The sequence below is a fragment of the Carcharhinus amblyrhynchos genome, chromosome 14 (assembly GCF_965287045.1).
Source record: "Carcharhinus amblyrhynchos chromosome 14, sCarAmb.v2.hapA, whole genome shotgun sequence".
Taxonomy (NCBI): Eukaryota; Metazoa; Chordata; class Chondrichthyes; order Carcharhiniformes; family Carcharhinidae; genus Carcharhinus; species Carcharhinus amblyrhynchos.
The window spans coordinates 26,559,102-26,581,481 of record NC_137337.1 but is presented as its reverse complement, the minus strand read 5'-3'; the positions used below and the strand labels follow the sequence as shown (position 1 = coordinate 26,581,481).

At 43.6% G+C, this 22,380-nt stretch overlaps 1 protein-coding gene across 2 annotated transcripts in view; it reads left to right on the top strand.

Moving 5' to 3' along the window:
- The window catches only part of mdga2a (MAM domain containing glycosylphosphatidylinositol anchor 2a), a 769,467-nt gene that overhangs the window by 347,260 nt on the left and 399,827 nt on the right, over positions 1–22,380 (top strand). For both annotated transcript variants that reach the window (XM_080202474.1, XM_080202475.1), the window contains exon 6: positions 9,997–10,266. In XM_080202474.1, the coding sequence (XP_080058600.1) occupies positions 9,997–10,266 (270 nt within the window). The remainder of the gene's footprint in view (positions 1–9,996; positions 10,267–22,380) is intronic.

Below are 22,380 nucleotides of genomic sequence, written 5' to 3'. Positions count from 1 at the left end.
AGTGGGATTTCTGTTCACAAACAGGGCATACATAGAATCAGACTCAGTTTACAAGATAATGGTTGGAAAGCAAGTCTTTACAGGTAATCAAGGCTTAAGTGAGTGGAATGAGTGTTAAGCACAGGTTAGAGAGGCGTGTATTGTCACCAGTCAGGACAGTTAGTGAGATTTTGCAAGCCTAGGCAAGTCTTGGGGTTACAGATAATGTGACATGAACCCAAGATCCCCATTGAAGACATCCTCATGTGTGCGGAATTTGGCTATCAGTCTCTGCTCAGCGACTCTGCGTTGTCGTGTGTCGTGAAGGCCACCTTAGAGAACGCTCACCCGAAGATCTGAATGCCCCGTGACCGCTGAAGTGTTCCTCGACAGGAAGAGAACACTTCTGCCTGGTGATTGTCGAGCAGTGTTCATTCATCCGTTGTCATCCCCGTCTAACACCGGCATCCACACATCTGAACTGATAATACAAGACCAGACATTTCACTTGACAACGAATGTCCTACCTGTTATAAAGTCTGCAGATCCCGAGTCAGCTTCATCAACCACCTACATTCTCATGGAAAACAACTATCTGAGCCAAGAGGGTCGCTAATATTAACAACATTTAGAAAAAGGGAATGGGAATCATGTTAGAGCACCCTTAGAGTTGGAACAGACACAATGCATCAAGTGAACTCTTATTTTCCTGTTTGTTCAGACTGTAGCCAGTTGAGGTTAATCTTTTTTTTCCTTTTCCAAAGCTTGGTAGAAGGCTTGGGTAAATGTATTATCTTAGAGAGGGTGCAGAGTAAAAATCACTAAGAAATTTTAAAAAGCTCTAAAGCAACCAAGTGAGAAAAAAAATTGAAGATGTGTGTTGAGATCATGGCTCAGTTTGTACACCAATCAAATTTAAATCCCCAATTTGAAAAGCAATGGTCTGAATTTTGGATGACTAATGATCGTGGTGTTGTTGGTGCCACCAGTATTTCAGGGTAAAATTGACAGTGCTATCTGGTGTTTACGCATTCAGGTGGCCTGGTGGCACAGTAGCTAGTACTGCTGCCTCACAACGCCAGGGATCTGGGTTCGATCCTTGGCTCGGGTCACTGTCTGTGTGGAGCCTGGTTTTGTCCGGGTGCTTCAGTTTCCTCCCACAGTCCGAAAGACGTGCTGGTTAGGTGCTTTGGTGATGATAAATTCTCCCTCGGTGTACCCAAACAGGTGCCTAGGAGAATTTCACAGTAACTCATTGTAGTGTCAATGTAAGCCTGCTTGTGACACAAATAAATAAACTTAAAAAATACATATTTTTCTCTTACTCTCATTTAAATTCCTGCAATTTGCCAGGGTTTTCCAGATCTGGCTAGTAAATAAACTTTAAACTTTAACGCAGAAAACTCAGTGCTATGGCGTGAATTTGGACAATTTCAGTTTCACACTGAAAGCAGATGGAAAACGTAGGATTTGGTTAATCAGGAGTCGCTAACATTTCAATGCTATAATAAGTATAATTATACTGAACAACTTCTCCAACTCTTAAAAAAAAATCTGCTCAGTGTAAAGTCTCATTCCGTTTGCCGAAAATAATATTGCAGATTTCTTGTTAGTTTTTCTGTTTTGTTTTTTACTTAATCCCATTTTCCTGCCTCAATCTTTAATTATTTTCAGTATGATTATTTAAATATAATTTATATCTCCTGTTTTACTTTGTGCTTTGCTCTGTGCGTGCGTGCGTGCGTGCGTGCGTGTGTGTGTGTGTGTGTGTGTGTGCGTGCGCGTGCGTGCGCATGTGTACATACATGTGTGTGGTATTAGGGTCCTGGACCAGAACCCTCAGCTACATTATGAAGCCAGACTGGACCCCAACAATTTTCGATATTAGTATGAATGTAAAGAAACAATATTTCAGTCCAAGCCTAATTCCACTGACAAATTAAGAACCTTTTATCAACGTAAGCTTTATTCATAACACTTTTTAAGTATAACTCCACCAAAATTTTCATAACAGTTGAAAAATCTTTAAGCATGAAAAGAAACACCTCTGATTTTTAACTGATTGCTATTTCAGTTCCAAATAAGCAACAGTCTTATTACAAACTTAAAATCTATTTTAATTATAGTTAGCAATCACAAATACACTTGCTATAATGAGTATAGAATGCTTTGGCATTTTCAGAGACATATAGAGCTTTTAGAAGCCTTCAAAATTTGATTTGATTTGATTTATTATTGTCACATGTATTAACATACAGTGAAAGTTTCTTGCACACTATGCAGACAAGGTATACTGTGCATGGAGAAGGAAACGAGAGAATGCAGAATGTAATGTTACAGTCATAGCTAAGGTGTAGAGAAAGAGGTAAGTCCATTCAAAAGTCTGACAGCAGCAAGGAAGAGGTTCATAGAGTCATAGAAACTCTATAGTGCAGAAAGAGGCCATTTAGCCCATCAAGTCTGCACCAACCACAATCCCACTGAAGCCCTACCCCCATATCCCTATATATTTATCCACTAATCTCTCTAACCTATGCATCTCAGGCCTCTAAGAGGCAATTTTTAGCATGGCCAGTCAATCTAACAGGCACAGCTTTGGACTGTGGGAGGAAACTGGAACACTCGGAAGAAACCCATGCGGACACGAGGAGAATGTGCAAACTCCATGCAGACAGTGACCCAAGCTGGGAATCGAACCCAGGTCCTTTGGAGCTGTGAAGCAGCAGTGCTAACCACTATGTTACCTTGCCACCCAGACTACTGCTACCGTGCCGCCCAAACCCAAAGTTGTTCTTGAGTCGGTTGGTATGTGACCTCAGACTTTTGTATCTTTTTCCCAGCGAAGAAGGTGGAAGAGAGAATGTCCTTAGTTATGGTGGTTGCTTTGCTGAGGCAGTGGGAAGTGTAGACAGAGACAATGGATGGGAGGATGGTTTGTGTAATGGATTGGGCTACATACACGACCTTTTGTAGTTCCTTGCAGTCTTAACTCTCCTCACTTCAACCAGAACTGCCAAACTCCAACTCCTTTCTGCAAAAGCCTGTTTATTTTTTCTGTAGATCCAGGACTGCACATAAACTAAAACATCACATGACCTTATCAATCACTCTAATCTGAAATTCCAGGGGTACTTAAGTAAACAAAATTCCATTAACTCTACTTAACATAACCACTTGAAAGATTGAAATGAGTAATTATTCAGCTCTCCCAGCGTTTGAGCTGTATTTCTACCAAACATGCTGACTGCCTTGAGAAAAAAGCTGAACTTTAAAACATTCTCCTGAAACATGAAAACACACTCTATGTGTATGTATATAAATCATTTGCATCCTATTATCAGAGTGGTCAAAATCCTCCATCCTCATTCACAGCTGGGATTGCCGGTGCTATTGATAGGGAATGGAGTTTTGGCTGGAACACAAAACTTTTCGCTGTCACTCACAGAGGGTCCCACCACAGGTAAAACCAGAGAATCCTGTCCAATGTGTTTATCAATGAAGGTTCATAGAATCCCTACAGTGCAGAAGGAAGTCGTTCGGCCCATCGAGTCCACAGCAACTCTCCAATAAAATATCTCACCCAGGCTCACTCCCTTGCCTTAGTCCCATAACCCCATGTAATTGCTCCAGTAATCTTCCCTATCCTACACCTCCTGGGGCAAGTTAGCACAGCCAATCCATCTAACCCACACATCTTTGGCCTGTGGGAGGAAACTGGAGCACCCGGAGGAAACCCACGTAGACACATGGGAGAATGTGCAGACAATCACCTGAGGCTGGAATTGAACCTGGGCCACTGGCAGTGTGAGGCAGCAGTGCCAACCACTGTGCCAGCGTGCTGTCCTCATATAGGAATGTACTTTGTGCTTCTGATGACAAATTGCTGATGGTATCATTAAATAAATATATGGAGCATTGACCTGTCTTTTTTCTCCACAAACGTTCACTGGGTCAATAAGTATTTCCAGTCTTTTTAATCCTGACCAGTACTACATAATTCACAGAAGGATGTTTGAGCTTCCTGTGCCAACATCACTGAAACATTGCACCTCCGTGCAACTCACAGTAGGTTGTATTTTAATGGAAGGAAAGGTTGCCCGCCATGCAGTACATACTGAACCACTCCAGTCTGTTTCAGTACAGAGGTCACAACATAATTACACAGTTTAAAGGTTTGGCAGCCACTTGAGAACAAAACACCTCTTTGGCTTTCAAAATAACAAGTGATTGCTGACAAAATAGCAATAAAGTCAGGGATTTTCAACTAATGAGGACACCTGGAGCAGTGCCAACCACTGTGCCAACTTTTTTTCAGTCTGATTGGTTGAAAAGTCTCCCTAGTATTTCCCCTGATGCGGAGATGCCATCATTGGACTAGGGTACGCACAGTAAGAAGTCTCAAAACACCAGGTTAAAGTCCAACAGGTTTATTTGGTAGCACGAGCTTTCGGAGCGCTGCCCCTTCATCAGGTCAGTGACTCACCTGATGAAGGGGCAGTGCTCCGAAAGCTCGTGCTACCAAATAAACCTGTTGGATTTTATCTCAGTGTTTTGAGACTTCTTACTGTACTATTTCCTCTGTTTGGAGATCCCACAGATAGCCTGCAAAATGCACTGAGTTCAATTTGGTGTGCGATAAGTGGAAAACAACACTTGATACGCCTGTGAAAAAACTGTGAGCAGCTGTAAACAAGGTGAATAGCAACAACCACACCTTCACTGCTCACAACAAAATCCAGATTGTGTTGGACACCTTATCTTGTATAATTGTTCCAGGAGTCCAAGTTGCAAAATGGTTATTTGCAAGTCAAAAGGTTGTGTCTACAGCCTTAACCATCGGCTAACCTTCAGTAAAATTGCTATTACTGTCTGAAGATAAAGGACAATCCTATTTATCCTTTTCAGCGTCATTATTTTCTCATGCATTTCATCTGCTACAGGTTCATTATTATAATGAAAGAAATCTCAGCCCTTGGTTGGATTTCTGTGACCGTAATAACCAAAAGGCCTGACAAAGCACTATCCTTATCTACTTCATTTTGCCAAGAGAAACCTGACCACAAGCAGAGGACTGAGCTATTGTGTTGGCATCCTGTTGTAGGCTGCCTTACACCTTGGCAGCGAGGCCCAGCACAGGTGCCAAGCGGCAGCAAACAAACAGTTTGCAGTGAGCCACATTAGATGTACACAGTGAAAAATGAGCCTTGTACCACCGTGTACTGCATTGAGTTACAAGGGTTTCTGGAAGCAGAAAGTGATACCGAGTCGTCCGCGGACCATTACCATCAGCGAAACACTGCGGTTGTTTTCCCTGTCATCAACGGCTTGCGACTATTCGATTGATTTATGTGGCCTCTCTAATTCCAGGCAGAGTCATTTGCGGAGGTTAAAGGCCCTCGGGGTGCTAAAATGGAGAAGCCTTTGCTGCCGGAAAGCAACCAGCTGAACTGATGCAGATACCTTTTCATTAGTGTTGATAACTAAGCTTAGCACCAGCTTAGCACCAGGCATGGCGAGCTTACTGATGTATCCAGAACTGTCACAGTAACAGGGGTGGCAGCCTTCTTTAGTTTTCAGTACACAGCGCACATACAGGGAGGCATATCATCTGAATTTCCATTAAATCCAGTTTCAAAGAGAGACAGACTCGAGCACTGCTTTATCCACTAATCTTTCTCAGTATTGTGAGCAAGTAGGTGAAGAATAATAGTGTGATGTAGATTCCCCTCTACTTTTTACTGATGAAAGTACTAAGGATACTGCAGAGATTTTGACCTGCTATGTAACACGCGCATTTCATTTCCCAAAGGGAAGGCGCAGGCTTAGTGGCATTATCATTAGCCTGTTAATCCAGGAACTCAACTAATGTTCCGAGAACCCGGGTTCGAATCCTGTCATGTCAGATGGTAGAATTCGAATTCAATAAATCAAAACCTGGACATCAAAAATCTACTGATGATCATAGAACAATTGTTGATTGTTGGGAAAAATCCATCTGGTTCATGAATGCCCTTTAGGGAAGAAAATCTGCCATCCTTACCTGGTCGGGCCTACAAGTAACTCAAGAGCCACAGCAATGCGGTTGACTCTCAACTGCCCTCGGGCAACTAGGGAAGGGCAATAAATGAATCACTACAGTACAGAATGAGGCCATTCAGCCCATCAAGTCTGCACTGACTACAATCCCACCCAGGTCCTATTCCTGTAACCCTACATATTTACCCTGCTAATTCCCCTGACACAAGGGTCAATTTAGCATGGCCAATCAACCTAACCTCCCCATCTTTGGACCGTAGGAGGAAACTGGAGCACTGGGAGGAAACCCACGCAGACAAGGGGAGAACGTGCAAGCTCCTCACGGATGGTGACTCAAGCTGGGAATCGAATCCGGGTCCTTGGTGCTGTGAGGCAGCAGTGCTAACCACTGTGCCGCCACCCATCATGACAACTCACTGCAGTTGTGCATGATGCTCTTGATATGTACGAAGTTTCCTGAATTTTCCAAATCTTAGTGTCCTGCGGGCAAAGAAAAATGATGGCAGAAGTTGGGTGAAGCTTGAGGCATGTTGGAATAAAAGAAAAATGGAGACTATTGCTGGCAGCTTAGAGGACCATTGCCAAGTTCGACACTGAATGTTTTTTTGTGAAAATGACTTCCATAGTGCAATGTCTGCATTCACTCAGTTTCTCACTTGTCCCATCAGCAGTTTTGAAAAACAAAGTGGGTAAAATCATATCACTGGTGCCACTAAAGGAAAAGAAAACGAATTTGTGTTTATACAGCACCTTTCACAATCTCAAGCTGTCCTAAAGTGCTTAATAGTGAGTGAAGTGCTGTAGTTTTGAAGTGAGGCTCCTGTTGTTGAGTAACAGGATTGTAGCACTGACTGTTTTTAGCAATATTGGAAAGCCACTCCTCTGGTTGGCAACTGAACGGTCTTCAAACAGACGGGGGTGACTGGGCTGTTCGTGCTGCTTCCTGGAACCAGCTACACCCTGTTTTTATTCACTCTTGGGACATGGGCATCACTGGCTGGGCCAGCGTTTATTGCCCATCCCTAATTGCCCGAGAACAGTTGAAAGTCAACCACGTTGCAGTGGCTCTGGAGTCACATGTAGGCCAGGCCAGGTAAGGACGCAGATTCCCTTGCCTAAAGGACATTAGTGAACGAGCTGGGTTTTTCCAACAATCAGCAGTAATTTCAGAGCCGTCAGTGGATTCCTAATTCCAGATTTTTTTTTTAAATTGGATTCAAGTTTCGCCATCTGCCATGGCGGGATTTGAACCCAGGACATTAGCTGAGCTTCTGGATTAATAATCACGCGATAACACCACTAGGCCATCTCCTTCCCTGTCAGTAAAGTATGATGTCCGGCCTCTTAGCTGAGCCTGTGTGGCTGGTGTACAGCTGCGGTTGAATTACAGTGAATATGCGAGAGCAGAACGAGTTACTGACAAATAATATCTTTCTATGAGCCTCTTGCGCGGAAACATTATCTGTTGGAAAACAAGCTGCTGCTCCAGGCACGGTGACCTTCATATACCACATGCACCAGCCGGCCTGATTATCACCAAAGGGAAAGATGAATAATGACGTGCGCTCCCTGCAGGCAGAGAGCACTCCACAGAGAAAACAGGACTAAAAATAGACAAAGACCACCATGTTTCAAACCAGCCACTTCCAGGTGTTTCCCGTTGAGTGAGCCCATTGCTGTTCTTACTAACATCAATCTTGAACGTTGAAGCAAATATTTACAAGGATAGGCGATTAGCTCAGTTGCAATGCGGTTTGTCATTCCTGGGCTGAAGCGCCCCTCTTATCGAGTCCACTTGCAGAAACCCATCTTTAATATAAAGCCTCGCCCCTCTCCCCCTGGCATGTTTTATTATATAATCATGGTTGACAGGCCAACGTACTTATGCATGAAAATCATCAATCGGTCACTTTACGTCACGGTGACGCAGTGGTTCTCACTGCTGCCCCACAGCGCTATGGACCCGGATTCAATTCTGGCCTCGGGTCACTGTCTGTGTGGAGTTTACACATTCTCCCCTGTGTCTGCGTGGGTTTCCTCTGGGTGCTCCAGTTTCCTTAACACAGTCCGAAGATGTGTGGGTTAGGTTGATTGGCCATGCTAAATTTGATTTTGATTTGATTTATTATTGTCACATGTATTAACATACTGTGTAAAATATTGTTTCTTGCGCGCTATACAGACAAAGCATACCATTCATAGAGAAGGAAATGAGAGAATGCAGAATGTACTATTACAGTCATAGCTAGGGTGTAGAGAAAGATCAACTTAATGCAAAGTAGGTCCATTCAAAAGTCTGACAGCAGCAGGGAAGTCGATTGGCACATGACCTCAGACTTCTGTATTTGTTTCCCAATGGAAAAAGGTGGAAGAGAGTGTGTCCGGGGTGTGTCGGGTGCTTAATTACGCTGACTGCTTTGCTGAGACAATGGGAAGTGTAGACAGTCAATGGTTTGCATGATAGATTGGGTACATTGATAACCTTTTGTACTTCCTTGTAGTCTTGGGCAGAGCAGGAGACATACCAAGCTGTGATACAACCAGAAAGAATGCTTTCTATGGTGCATCTGTAAAAGTTGGCGAGAGTCGTAGCTGACATGCCAAATTTCCTTAGTCTTCTGAGAAGTAGGGGCATCGTGGACTGTCTTAACTGTAGCCCCTCAGTGTCACGGGGATCAGCAGGGTGAATACTTGGAGTTAAAAGAATAAGATCTGGCTGGGACTGTTGTCCGTGCAGGTTCGATGGGCCAAATGGCCTCCTCCTGCACTGTAGGGATGATGTGATTCTATGATTCTAAGCTCAGTAGGACAAGAACCTTTCTAATGCTCCCTAAACGAGATGAGACTTCAGTTGTGTTGGCCGACTGGAGTTACTTGTCTCGGTTTTTTCAAATGGATGGGAGTGGAACTCTGAGTTTTGATTATGACGGGTTACAGATGGCCATTGCATTCAGCATGGGGTCTTGCAACTGTGCAGCAGGAAACCACAGAATATTTCTGGCAAACTACTTTTGGGGACATAGTGTAATGGATAGAGGTAGGACCTTGATGCTGCCCGTAGAATCTCGTGCTCCTGTATTAATGTGCAATGTGAAATAGTCCTACCTTAAGCTGCTTCCCTCTGTCCATTGGATGGAGAAAGGTGGAGGGAAATGCTCCTCTGGCGTTTGAGCAGAAATATCAACTCCACGATATCCTACAGATTGGTACTTGGGCTTTGCAGTTATCAATATTCCAGACAGTTCAAAGGAAATTTCAAATATGAATTAATTATTTTATTTTTTTCTCTCACAAACATTGAACAAATGACTTTATGTTGTGAGGAGGCAGTGGCATCATGGTGCTGTCATTGAACTAGCAATCTGGAGACCAGGGTAATGCTCTGGGGACCCAGGATAAAATCCCACCACAGCAAGTGGTGAAATTTGAATTCAGTAAAAGTCTGGAATTAAAGCCCGAATTTTACTACCATGCTCGCCCTGGAATTGGGGCTTGCAGAGCGGAATTCTTCGTTGGCCTCGGGCGGGATTTTACGAGCCTCGCCTGAGCGAGGTCGTAAAATACCGGCCAAAAGTCTAATGATGACCCACGAAACCATTGTTGATTGTCGTAAAAACCCATCTGGTTCACTAATGTCCTTCAGGGAAATCTGCCATTCTAACCTGGTCTGGCCTACATGTGACTCCAGAACCATTGCAATGTGGTAGACTCTTAAAACGCCCTCAGGGATGGGCAATAAATGCTAGCCCAGCTAGTGCACCCACATCCTGTGAATAAATAAAAAGAATGCATTGCAACCAACAGATATACTACCGACTGAGGACAGTTTAATGATTGCCACCTAATTACCTGGCATTCATCAAGCTGTCTGTCACCACATTAAAATATGAATCTTTGAATAAAGATGTGTTCTTTGCAGCCCTGATAAAAGCTGAACAAATATCCATTTCATATTTCTTTTACTGCCTTTGTGCCTTGCAGCTTCCCCGTCCATCAAGCTAATGGTGCATGAGCATCTTGTGGTTAATCCTGGAGACTCACTTTCCATGGTGTGTGTCACGACAGGGGGGGACCCCCCTCCCACCCTCACCTGGATCAAGGCTGCTGGGCCGCTTCCTAAAACAAGCGTGTTAAAAGGAGGAATCTTAACGCTGCACTCAATCAACGCGGATGAGGCTGGAGCGTATAGCTGCCTCGCTAACAACAACGTGGGCAACCCTGCCAAAAAGTCCAGTACAATCACTGTGAGAGGTGAGTAAGTTTGACTTCACTGAGATATGTGTGTTTAAAGTATATCAAATGCCGGTAAGGTACCGAGGTCTTGAATACTTGGTCCTTACAGGGTCAGCTGATCTCAGTTTGGGGTGGCATGCAGTGCCACAATTGGCTTCAGTGCCCATGGCCGACAGAGGGAAAAGTCATTTCAAACCCCTGTTTCTGACAGTGACCCCTGTTGATAGGGCAGTGTTTGGGTAAACAGTGTGGACAGAGTCAAGCACCAGGAAGCCCACTGCTGTCCCCAGTTGGTTAGGTTCACACAGGAAGAATGACAACATGGAATTGCATCCCAGTAGAGTAACTGAGAGGAGTAGGAATGAGAGGTGAGGGGTGGTTGGGAACATTAAAACTTCTTTTTGTCACTCCTCGCTGTGTTAACTTGTGTTGGAATCGAATGGGAAGACATTGCACCAGCTACGTTCAACATTCAATGCAATACATTGGGAGACAAATGTTGCAGATAATATACAGTCAAATTTGAACTCCGATTGAAACGTGGACTTTGTCTTGTAGATGTCCTACTCTTATCAGAGTCCTTAGTGGAGAGAAGCTATTTGTAAATAGAATAGTTCAATAGGGGATGAGTTGTTATTACAAGCAATCTAACTTCACGCGCTGCCGTGATTTCAGTTTCTGTACATGTCTTGCACTCAAAGCTAAACAGGATCCTCAGGTAGATGGGCATTGGCTGTATATTTTTCATGCAGTGACATGGAAGACAAATTGTGCAGTAATCCAGAGACATTGGAGTCTACTAGCTAGAAGACAAGTACATTGAAAACTACTTTAGGTCAGTGCTCCATTAGGTTGTCAGTTACCAAATCTAATGGCCTGTAAGACGCACAGCATTTTGACTGTTAATAGACGGTATGGTGGTGGTGTTTAAATAGTTGATAGGGTCCCACCATGGTGGCACAGTAGTTTGCGCTGCTACCTCACAGCACCAGGGATGTAGGTTCGGTTTCCGGCTCGGGTCACTGTCTGTGCGGAGTCTGCACACATTCTCCCCGTGTCTGCGTGGGTTTCCTCCGGGTTCTCCGGTTTCCTCCCACAGTCTGAAAGACGTGCAGCTTAGGTATATTGGCCATGCTAAATCTCCCTCAGTGTTACCCGAACAGGCACCAGGGTGTGGCGACTCGGGGATTTTTGCAGTAACTTCACTGCAGTGTTAATGTAAGCCTGTTTGTGACACTAATAAATAAACTTTACTGTGGGTGAGGATACGGTGAGAGCTTTCATTTGAAGAGGAAATACTTCAGTTCAACAAAATCTCGTGCTTTAGTGTGCCTGGTGGTTAAACCACCAGAAATAGAATAGAAGAGATGTGGTGTAGAGTGACAATGAGGGAGCCAGGATACTGACTTGTTAGACAGAATGAACTCAAATGAATGAACTCAGGATGAACTCTTTATTATAGGTTTTTATTCTTGGCGCAAGGTGAAAATGAATCCCGCAATAAACACTGGTGATCTAAAATCCACAATAGGTATCCTCCTATGCGTCATTACTACCATTAGATTGTGTATTTACTGTGGGCTTTGCTATTTTCCATTTCTTTGTGTTAATGGAGGGTTTTAACTTGTATGTTTGATTGCATATTTTCTTCTAGCAATGATTGTCAGTTGCAGTGCTGCTGTGTCATGTTGTTACAGTTTATTTTTCTAACATTCTTCTGCATGTTATTATTGGTATGAAGATGTATTGTGAGGCCACTGTAGGAACCCCTTCTGCTGGATCTCTTGCTGTCTGGGGTTCGAGGTATTTGCTGGGCTACTCTTGAGCTCCTCCTAGTGGGGATATGATTTATCTGCTGTTTGGACTATGGTGCAGGATGCTGTAGTACTCCCTTGACTTGAACAATTGTCAGGTCTGTGAGTTACACTGCCAGATGGGCAGTGTCCCCTCTGATGGGCTATTCATTTGCCAGCTCTTTGACTGACTATCTGAATTTATTAATGCGGATTACTGTGCAGATTACATTAATGCTGCAATGAAGTTACTGTGAAAATCACCTATTTGCCACAGTCTGGTGCCTATTCGGATACACTGAGGGAGAATTTAGCATGGCCAATGCACCTAACCAGTATGTTTTTTGGACTGTGGGAGGAAACCGGAGCATCCAGAGGAAACCCATGCAGACACAGAGAGAATATGCAGACTTTGCACATTCAGTGACCCAAGCTGGAAATCGAACCCGGATCCCTGGCACTTTAGTTATATTTTAGAAACCAGAAGATTCAGATAAACTAATAAAATCAGATTGAAGTTCTAAATAATGGTTAGAGTGAAAGTCACACACAACTCCCTCATTCACATGCTTGCATATTTTCCAGGATGTCAAAAACGAGTGGCACGGTGGCACAGTGGTTAGCACTGCTGCCTTACAGTGCCAGGGACCCGGGTTCGATTCCCAGTTTGGATCACTGTCTGTGTGGTGTCTGCACGTTCTCCCTGTGTCTGTGCGGATTTCTTCCGGGTGTTTCGGTTTCCTCCCACAGTCTGAAAGACCTGTTGGTTAGGTGTATTGGGAATGCTGAATTTTCCCTCAGCGTACCCGGATAGGTGCCAGAGGGTGGTGACTAGGCAATTTTCACAGTAACTTAGTTGCAACGTCAATGTAAGCCCTACTTGTGACAGTAAAGTAGGCTGTTAAAAGTTTACAGCACTCACAAATTAATTCTAACACACTGGCTCTTCTATTAGTGCATTCTTCATTATAGTTTGTCGCTGTGCTAATGAGGGGGATTGTGGCTTTTTTTATTCACTCCTAATCTGAGCTGCCAGCGTTCACTTCCTTTATTATCCTATCCATGTTCAGATTCAAAAGAGGCTCTCATCTGTGTTAACTTTCAAGTGCTCTTCTGCTTTCCTATCCTTACCTGCTTCTGATCTATTTGAAACATCATTATCGAGAAAGAAAGTGCGTCTCATATTATTCTTGTTTCTGTTGTATAATGTTTCTAATTGGTTAGTGCCCTCCATGCAGTACTTGAAAGGGGACATGCTGGGAAATGATAAAACCTGTTACAAAATGGGCTGATGCTGGAAATCCGCAAGAAGAACAAAATGGGCTGGAAATACTCAGGCCAGGCAACGCTGTGCGGAGAGAAATAGGTTTGCATTTCCGGTCGCTGAACTTGGGTCAAAACTGGAAAAAGAAAATAGAGACACAACAGATCTCAAGCCAGTGCAAAGGCAGAGAAAGCAGGGAGAGTTGGCAAAGATTAGAAGAAAAGGTTTGAAAAAGGCAGGCAACCGGTTTTTTCCAGATGCAGTAACTGTAAAGTTTTTGAACGTTCATGCGCACACAGCACTTAACTGAAAGAAAGCTTTGGGTGCTCCCTTCCAGTCGCTGCATGGTTGCCCACATGTGCAACTTGGCAAGAATATTGGTCTTTGACATGGTGAAGGCAGGAGAGAGTAAATTGCCAAAGGGTTGATGATGGAAGGCAAGAAAGATGGTGTTGGAACAAGTCAAGGAAGGACAGATGGGTCCAGAGGAGATATAAAAAGCAAGAAGCGCATCCTTGCCAGTAACCGCCATCAGAGGTTATGCACCGACTTTGTTGAAATCGGTGTTGAGTTCAAAAGGTGACAAAGATATGCCGTTCCTCAAACTTATCTTCAGCTTCGCTGGAATAGTGTAAGAAGTCACGACACCAGACCTGGTGATGGGAGTAGGGCAGAGAATTAAAATGACAGGCGATTGAAAACACAGGGTCTCCCTTGCGGACTGAACGAAAGCGTTCTGTAAAGTGATTTTTTTAATCAATGTTTGATCTTCCAAGCATAAAGAAGACCACATCAGGAGTAGTGAAAACTGCATTCCAAATTGTGAATACATCATGGGTGGCACAGTGACACAGTGGTTAGCACTGCTACCTCACAGCGCTAGGGATCCGGGTTCGATTCCTGGCTTGGGTCACTGTCTGTGCGGAGACTGCACGTTCTCCCCGTGTCTGCGTGGGCTTCCTCCGGCTGCTTTGGTTTTCTCCCACAGTTGAAAGATGTGCTGGTTAGGTGCATTGGCCATCCTAAATTCTCCCTCCGTGTACCTGAACAGGCACCGGGGTGTGGCGACTAGGGAATTTTCACAGTAACTTCATTGCAGTGTTAACGTAAGCCTACTAGTGACTAATAAATAAAACTTTAACTTCAATGAATACTGTGACTGGAATGTTATGGCCAGTCAGGCCGATGGGATTTTCCCATCCCATTGCAGTGAACAGAGATTTGGCTGGGTGCCAAATTCACCGACCTCACTGCAGCGAGTGCGTGGCATGAACAGCATGTAAGATCACACTCAGTATTCCAACTTGAAAGAAGTATGCTTTTTGTTCAGGTAGGTGAGTCCACATTTGAGAAAAAAGAAAGACAGATTGGAAGCACTGATGTGAAAGGTTACGCCATCAAAACAGATGTGATGGAGGTAGAGGCACTGAACAAACAGAATATAATGCCCTTACAGCAAGTGGGGTGGAAGGAAGTGTAGTCAAGGTAGTTGTGGATGTTAGTGGTCTTACAGTAGATATTGCTCAATATCATATTCTCAGGAATAGACAGAGAAACTGAGGATGGGAACTGAGCGGTCCGAGATGGACCATGTGACTGTGAGGGAAAAGTGGACATTGGAAGCAAAGTAATGTGGAGAAATAATATTAGTCAGCCAGGTTGCCAACCACACACAGGCAAGCCATACAAAAATGATCGATGTTCATAACCTCACACTGAATTGTGTTCAGTAACTTCAATGGGAACGGTACTCACTGTCTTTCTCTTATCAGTATTTTGTGGCCACACTATAGAAAGAGTGAACATTCCTGTTATTTTCATCTGGCCATTGGAGCTCCCTCTCCTCCTGTACAAATAAATAAGACAAATTAACGCTGTTAATGAAATGTGGTGGACTCTGGAAAACCCTGTCGGATTGCAGGGATTTAAATAAGCATGTGAGAAAGACATTTTTTTTTAAGTTTATTTATTAGTGTCACGAGTAGGCTTACATTCACACTGCAGTGAAACTTTTTACACAGCGGGTGGTGGGTGCCTGGAACTCACTGCTGGGGGATGTAATGGAAGCAGATACGATAGTGACTTTTAAGGACGTCTTGACAAATACATTAATAGGATGGGAATAGAGAGATATGGTCCCTGGAAGGTTAGGGGGTTTTAGTTCAGTCGGGCAGTGTGATCAGTGCAGGGTTGGAGGGCCAAAGGGTCTGTTCCTGTGCTGTAATTTTCTTTGTTCTTTGAAGTTACTGTGAAAATCCCCTAGTTGCCACATTCCTGTGCCTGCTTGGGTGCATTGAGGGAGAATTTAGCATGGCCAAGCCACTTAAGCAGCACATCTTTCGGCCTGTGCAAGGGAACCCAAGCAGACACGAGGAGAGCATGCAGACTCCACGCAGATAGTGACCCAAGCCGGGCATCAAACCCGGGTCCTTGGCGATGCGGGCAACCACTGTGCCACCATGCTGTCCATTGTGGAACAGAGAATGACAGGAAAGAGAAACATGAAGGGACAGTCAGGGAATGTTAGTGAAATGGAGGAGGATGGTAAGTTGGTGGCATGAAGGGGAAGGACTGAAACGAGAGCAGAAAGCAAGAGAGACAGATGAGAAGGAAATGGCTTCCAGGCACAAATGATATATTTTTAAGGTTTTCAAGAAATCCAAATTAGCTTGGGATTTGCACACAGTGCTTACTCATCATTCTGTATGAATTAAATGTCAATCTAATCAAATACTGCCTACTCATTAATTGTGTTTCAAAAATTCAGTATCTGCAGCAGAGCATCCCCTGGTGGGATTTTATGAACAGTTGCCATGGCTATAGGTGCAGGTGTGGGGCAGACTATTGGTGTATAGGTAATTGGGCAGGGAATATGTGCTTTTCTGTCACTGCCCAGCTCAAGTGACCTTCTCACCATCCCAATATTTAAGAGCTTAATTTAGATGTTAGAATAGATTTAAATACAACACAGCAAAATTTCCATTGGTTTAGGGTGGTATCATTATGTTCATCAACCTGGAGTGGGTGTAAGGGAAGTTTCATGTGTGATGGAGCTCTTAAAGGTGCAGATGGTTGATTTTGTTTTTTTGCAGTTATTTCCAGCTCATATTTAGTGCAGGCTTTTGTCTATTTTCTTTTTGTGTGTGTATCTTATTTTTATTTAATTCTGTTTGATGAGAAGATAAGAGGTTTTTTTTATGTTAAAAACAGCTGAAATTGACTGCAAATTTACTGGGGCGCTGAATATAACAGTGACGTTTGCAAGAGTTCAGCACAACAGATAAGTTAAGTTTACAAGAGAGACACATGTAATGATTTGCGCATTCTCTGTCATCACTTTCAGGATTTTTTGACATTTTTCTGTGAGAAGGTCTCCATACAAAGCAGTTGCTCTTTTAAGACAACCTATTCTTCCACTTCTTTTTGAAATAGACTCTGTATGCAAGTTGTTTACTGCAATGCACAATGGTTCTTTTCCCCAGGCACTATAAACATTTTCTTGCTTGCCTCGCTAACTAAGAGAAAAAAGCACCTCAGATCCATTGGATAGGATTTCCCAGCCCTTCCCACTGGCAGGGTCATCCGGTCCCAGCAAGGGACTCCCTCCCTGCGGAAGGTTCCCTGATAGCAGGGTGGGTGAACCACACAAAACGGAATAGATGTCAGCATGACTGGAAAATCACACTGGCGGCCAACAGTGAGCTGCCTCTGCTGCTGGAAAACAGTCTATAGTGGGTACAGAAAACTCTGCGCATTGTGTTTGAACAATCCTTCAACAGGTCCTTCCATAGAACCATAGAATCTCTACAGTTCAGATGGAGGACATTTGGCCCATTGAGTCTGTACAAACTCTCCAAAAGAGAATCTTACCCTGTGCATTCACCTAACTTATACATCTTTGGACCCAAAAGGGCAGTTTAGCATGGCCAATCCACCTAACCTGCGTATCTTTAGCCTGTGGGAGACCCGGAGGAAACAAGCCCAACAAGAACATGCAAGAGCTACACACAGGCAGTCACCCAAAGCTGGAATCGAACCTGGGTTCCTGGTGCTGTGAGGAAGCAGTGCTAACCATTATGCCAACGTGCCAACACGTTGCCCCTTTGAACAGAGGTGTATGAAGAGAGGGAGAAAGCTCCCTGTGGAGGTAGGCATTGGAAGAAAGAACAGTGGATGTTTAGTTAAAGTCAGAAATGCTGGAGGGGTTATGTATTCAAATAAGATAACCAACCGATATGAGGGAACACAGCAAACTCATCATTTTGTGTCATTACTTGAAGGCAAGTTATTTTGTGTTGACTGAACTCAACAAGTTTGAGCATAACTAGCTCTTTACTTTCAATCGTAAAGCACGCCAACTCTTATCAAACGCTATCTCAGTGAGTGCTAATTCAATCGTCCACCTGTGGAGAGACTGAGGAAATACAAATGTCAAAGGCATAAAGATTCAGTTCAGATGTCGATAAAATGTTATTGCGACATCTCTGGATTGCATTATTGAACCTCAAAATATAGAACTGTATTAGACATATCACAAACTTACAGGGGAAACTATTGTCACTAAAACAGAAACAATTTCCCTTTACACCTGTCTTAATTCGTCGATAACATTTCTATAACGTTTGATCCAGTTATAAGGGTTAATTGCCAAACACTTCTTTAACTTTAAATGCCAGGTCCTTGTCACTACAATCAGAGAACCTTTAAAGTGCAGAAGGAAGCCATTCAGCCCAACAACTCTGCACCAACAACAATCCCACCCAGATCCTATCCCCATAACCACACATATTTAGTGTTGATTTTTTATTTATATTAATTCGTGGGACTTCAATGTCGCTGGCTGGCCAGCATTTGTTGCCCACCCCTAGTTGCCCAAGAGCAGTTGAGAGTCAACAACATTGCTGTAGTTGTCAAGTCACGTGTAGACCAGACCAGGTAAGGACGGCAGATTTCCTTCCCTAAAGGACATTAGTGAACCAGATGGATTTTTCTGACAATCGTTTCACAGTCTTCGGTAGATTTTTAATTCCAGATATTTTGTATTGAATTCAAATTCCACCATCGGGCGTGGCGGGATTCAAACCTGGGTCCCCAGAACATTAGTTGAATTTCTAGATTAATAGTCTAGCATAACGCCACTAGGCCACCATCTTCCCATGTTGATCCACCAGAAGGAACTCTTCAGATGTAAGCAATAAAATAGAACAAGACTTATTCCAACTTATAAATCAAAGAAGAAGGTTTAATAAAGAAATTTCATTACTCCAACATTTGAGGTCTTACCCTGTGCCATTCCAAGCTCCCGCGAGCCCCAGCAATCTCTTATCTATACTGAGTCAGCTGACCACCACATCATTTTGTCATTGGTTGCATAGTTTACTGGGTTAGCTGACCCTTAAAGCATGTTATCATTACTCACACAGCAGATTCAATGTTATTATTGGTTACATTCTAACATTTACCGTAACTAATCCTACTAACACTATGGGGCAATTTAGCCAATCCACCTAACCCACACATCTTCGGAGTGCAGTTAAAGAAGACAGAGGGTAGCAATGGAAAGGTGTGTTTCTGAATGGAGAGCTGTAACAAGTGGCATTCCTCAGGGATCAGTGCTGGGACCTTTGCTGTTTGTAATATATATAAATGATTTGGTGGAAAATGTAACTGGTTTGATTAGTAACTTTATGGACGACACAAAGGTTGGTGGATTTGCGGATAGCGATGAGGACCATCAGAGGATACAACAGGATATAGATCCGTTGGAGACTTGGGCAGAGACATGGCAGATGGAGTTTAATCCGAATAAATGTGAGGTAATGCATTTTGCAAGGTCTAATACAGATAGGAAATATACAATAAATGGCAGAACCCTTAAGAATATTGATAGGCAGAGGGATCTGGATGTACAGGTACACAGGTCACTAAAAGTGGCAATGCAGGTGGAGAAGGTAGTCAAGAAGGCATACGGCATGCTTGCCTTCATTGGCTGGGACATTGAATTTAAAAATTGGCAAGTCATGTTGCAGCTTTATAGAACCTTAGTTAGGCCGTACTTGGAATATAGTGTTCAATTCTGGTCACCACACTACTGGAAGGATATGGAGGCTTTGGAGAGGGTACAGAAAAGATTTACCAGGATGCTGCCTGGCATTAGCTAAGAGGAGAGGTTGGAGAAACTAGTTTGTTTTCACTGGAACGACAGAGATTGAGGGGCGACCTGATAGAAATCTACATGATTATGAGAGGCGTGGACAGAGTGGATAGTCAGAGGCTTTTTCCCAGGATGGAAGAGTCAGTTACTAGGGGGCACACGTTTAAGGTGCGAAGGACAAGGTCTAAAGGTACAAACCAGATTTTTTACACAGAGAGTGGCGAGTGCCTGGAACTCGTTGCCGGGGAGGTGGTCGAAGCGGATATGGTACTGACTTTTAAGGGGCGTCTTGACAAATACATGAATAGATGGGAAATGGTCCCAGGAAGGGTAGGAGGCTTTAGTTAAGTCGGGCAGTATGGTTGATGCAGGCTTGGAGGGCTAATGGACCTGTTCCTGTGCTGTAATTTTCTTTGCTCTTTGTGGGCAGTAACTGGAGCACCTGAAGGGAACCCACACAGATGCAAGGAGAATGTGCAAACCGCACACAAACAGACACCCTAGACTGGGAATAAGCCTGGGTCCCTAGTGCTATGAGGCAGCAGTGCTAACCACCGTGCCACCAACAAATGATATGAATTACGCTCCGTATACTTTGAAGATGCAAAACAGGAATATTGGAGATGATTTTAAAAAATGGACAACGGATCATTTTTACCTCTGTGCAGTGAAATGCTGTTGCCTAGGTAATTCATTAATTGACTGGAGAAAATAGTAATGCCGATTAGGTTGATATCACTGGAGAATACAGTGCAGATACAGAAAAATGTCTTACATAACTACAGTGAGAAATCCTTTAAAAAAAATTCTAACTACCCTTTGTGGGTTGAACAGGCAATTGAACAGAAGGACAATAGATGGTTGAATCCTTTAAATAATGAAAAATTCTGGCTGATTGATTCAGGAAACAGCCTTCAGGGGACGTATGAATGAAAGAGCATGACCACGAAGCTCTAAGAGCTATCATTAAAAATCTTACAATTGTGAGCTTCTCAGTCCTCAGTTCTGTCTGTATTCATTTCAATTGAAATAACTCTGGTTTGCGGAAGTTTGCATATATATTGAGTTCACGTTGAATTTCAGGCAGGAAATAAAGCTGTATTTTTTTTTATTCATTTGTGGGACATGGGTGTTGCTGGCTGGCCAGCACTTATTGTCCATCCCTAATTGCCCTTGAGAAGGTGCTGGGGAGCTGCCTCCTTGAATCACAGTAAGAAGCCTCATAACACCAGTTAAAGTCCAACAGGTTTACTTGGTAGCAAAAGCCACTAGCTTTCGGAGCACTGCTCTTTCATCAGGTAAGTGGGAGTTCTGTTCACAAACAAGGCGTATGAAGACACAAACTCAACTTATAAAATAATGGTTGGAATGCGAGTCTTTACAGATAATCAAGTCTTAAAGGTACAAAGAATGTGAACGGAGAGAGGGTTAAGCGCAGGTTAAAGAGATATGTATTGTCTCCAGCTGGAACAGTTAGTGAGATTTTGCAAACCCAGGCAAGTCATGGGGGTTACAGATAGTGTGACATGAACCCAAGATTCTGGTTGAGGCCATCCTCATGTGTGCGGAACTTGGCTATCAGTCTCTGCTCAGCAACTCTGCGCTGTCGCCTGTCATGCAGGCCACGTTGGAGAGCGTTTACTCAAAGATCAGAGACCGAATGCCCGTGAGCGCTGATGTGTTCCCCAACGGGAAGACAACACTCTTCCATGGTGATTGTCGAGCGGTGTTCATTCATCCATTGTCAAAGCACCTGCATGGTCTCCCCAATGAACCATGCCTTTCCTGCAGCGTTTCAGGTAGACAACATTGGCTGAGTTGCAAGAGTATGTACTGTGTACCTGGTTGGGTGTTGTTCTCACATGAGATGATGGCATCCATGTCAATGATTCGGCATGTCTTGCAGAAGTTGCTATGGCAGGAGTATGTGGTGTCGTGGTCACTATTCTCCTGCAGACCGGGTAGTTTGCTGTGGACAATGGTCTGTTTGAGGTTGTGCAGTTGTTCAAAGGCAAGAAGTGGGGGTGCAAGGATGGCCTTGGTGAGATATTCGTCTTCATCAATGACATGTTGAAGGCTACGGAGAAGATGTAGCTTCTCCGCTCTTGGGAAGCACTGGGCGACGAAGGGTACTCTGTTTACTGTGTCCTGTGTTTGTCTATGTTTCTAATCCAGTATACTGAACCTACAGTGCAATCTCTCCGAGTGAGTCTCATTCGGAAAGGAGACTAATACTGTACAGAGTACTCCAGGTGTGGTCTCACCAAGACCCGATATAATTGTAGTATGATTTATGTATTTTGACATTTCAATCTTGTTGTTGTAAAGGTCAACATACTATTTGCTTTCCTAATTGATTGCTGTAGCTACATGTTAACCTTCTCTAATTTGTGTACAAAGACACTCAGGTTCCTCTGAATAAAACCTCTCCAAACCTCCCCCCGAGGATGTTGCAAGGTAAAATTTATGGGTAGAGAAAACTAGCTAGTCCATTGGATCTACTGTACACACCCTTCCCTACCCCCATTCTTCTCAAATCCGTGCAATTTCCTGTGGCAGAATTTACATAATGGATTTGATTTCAACTCTCTGACGCCCTCTGGCCTGAAGAGATCCAACAACTATGAAAACAAACCCCTGAAATCAAGTTTCAATTTTCGTACAAAGAGTCTAGTAGATCTTCAGGTCTTGGCTCCTTGAACTGTCACCCTCCAGCAGCAGCTAAATGTGTAGCTTCCCGACGCTGGAATAAATGGGGCTAGGAATGTTGCTTGTCAAGAGTATGTCAGAGATTGTTTCAATGGAGAAAGAATCATCTCCATCATCCCTTGTACACAGATTAACTCAGAAAAACGTCCTGTTCCTTTTGTTAATTGACAACATATTATAGACACAAGTGATTGGACACAAGTGATGGTCCT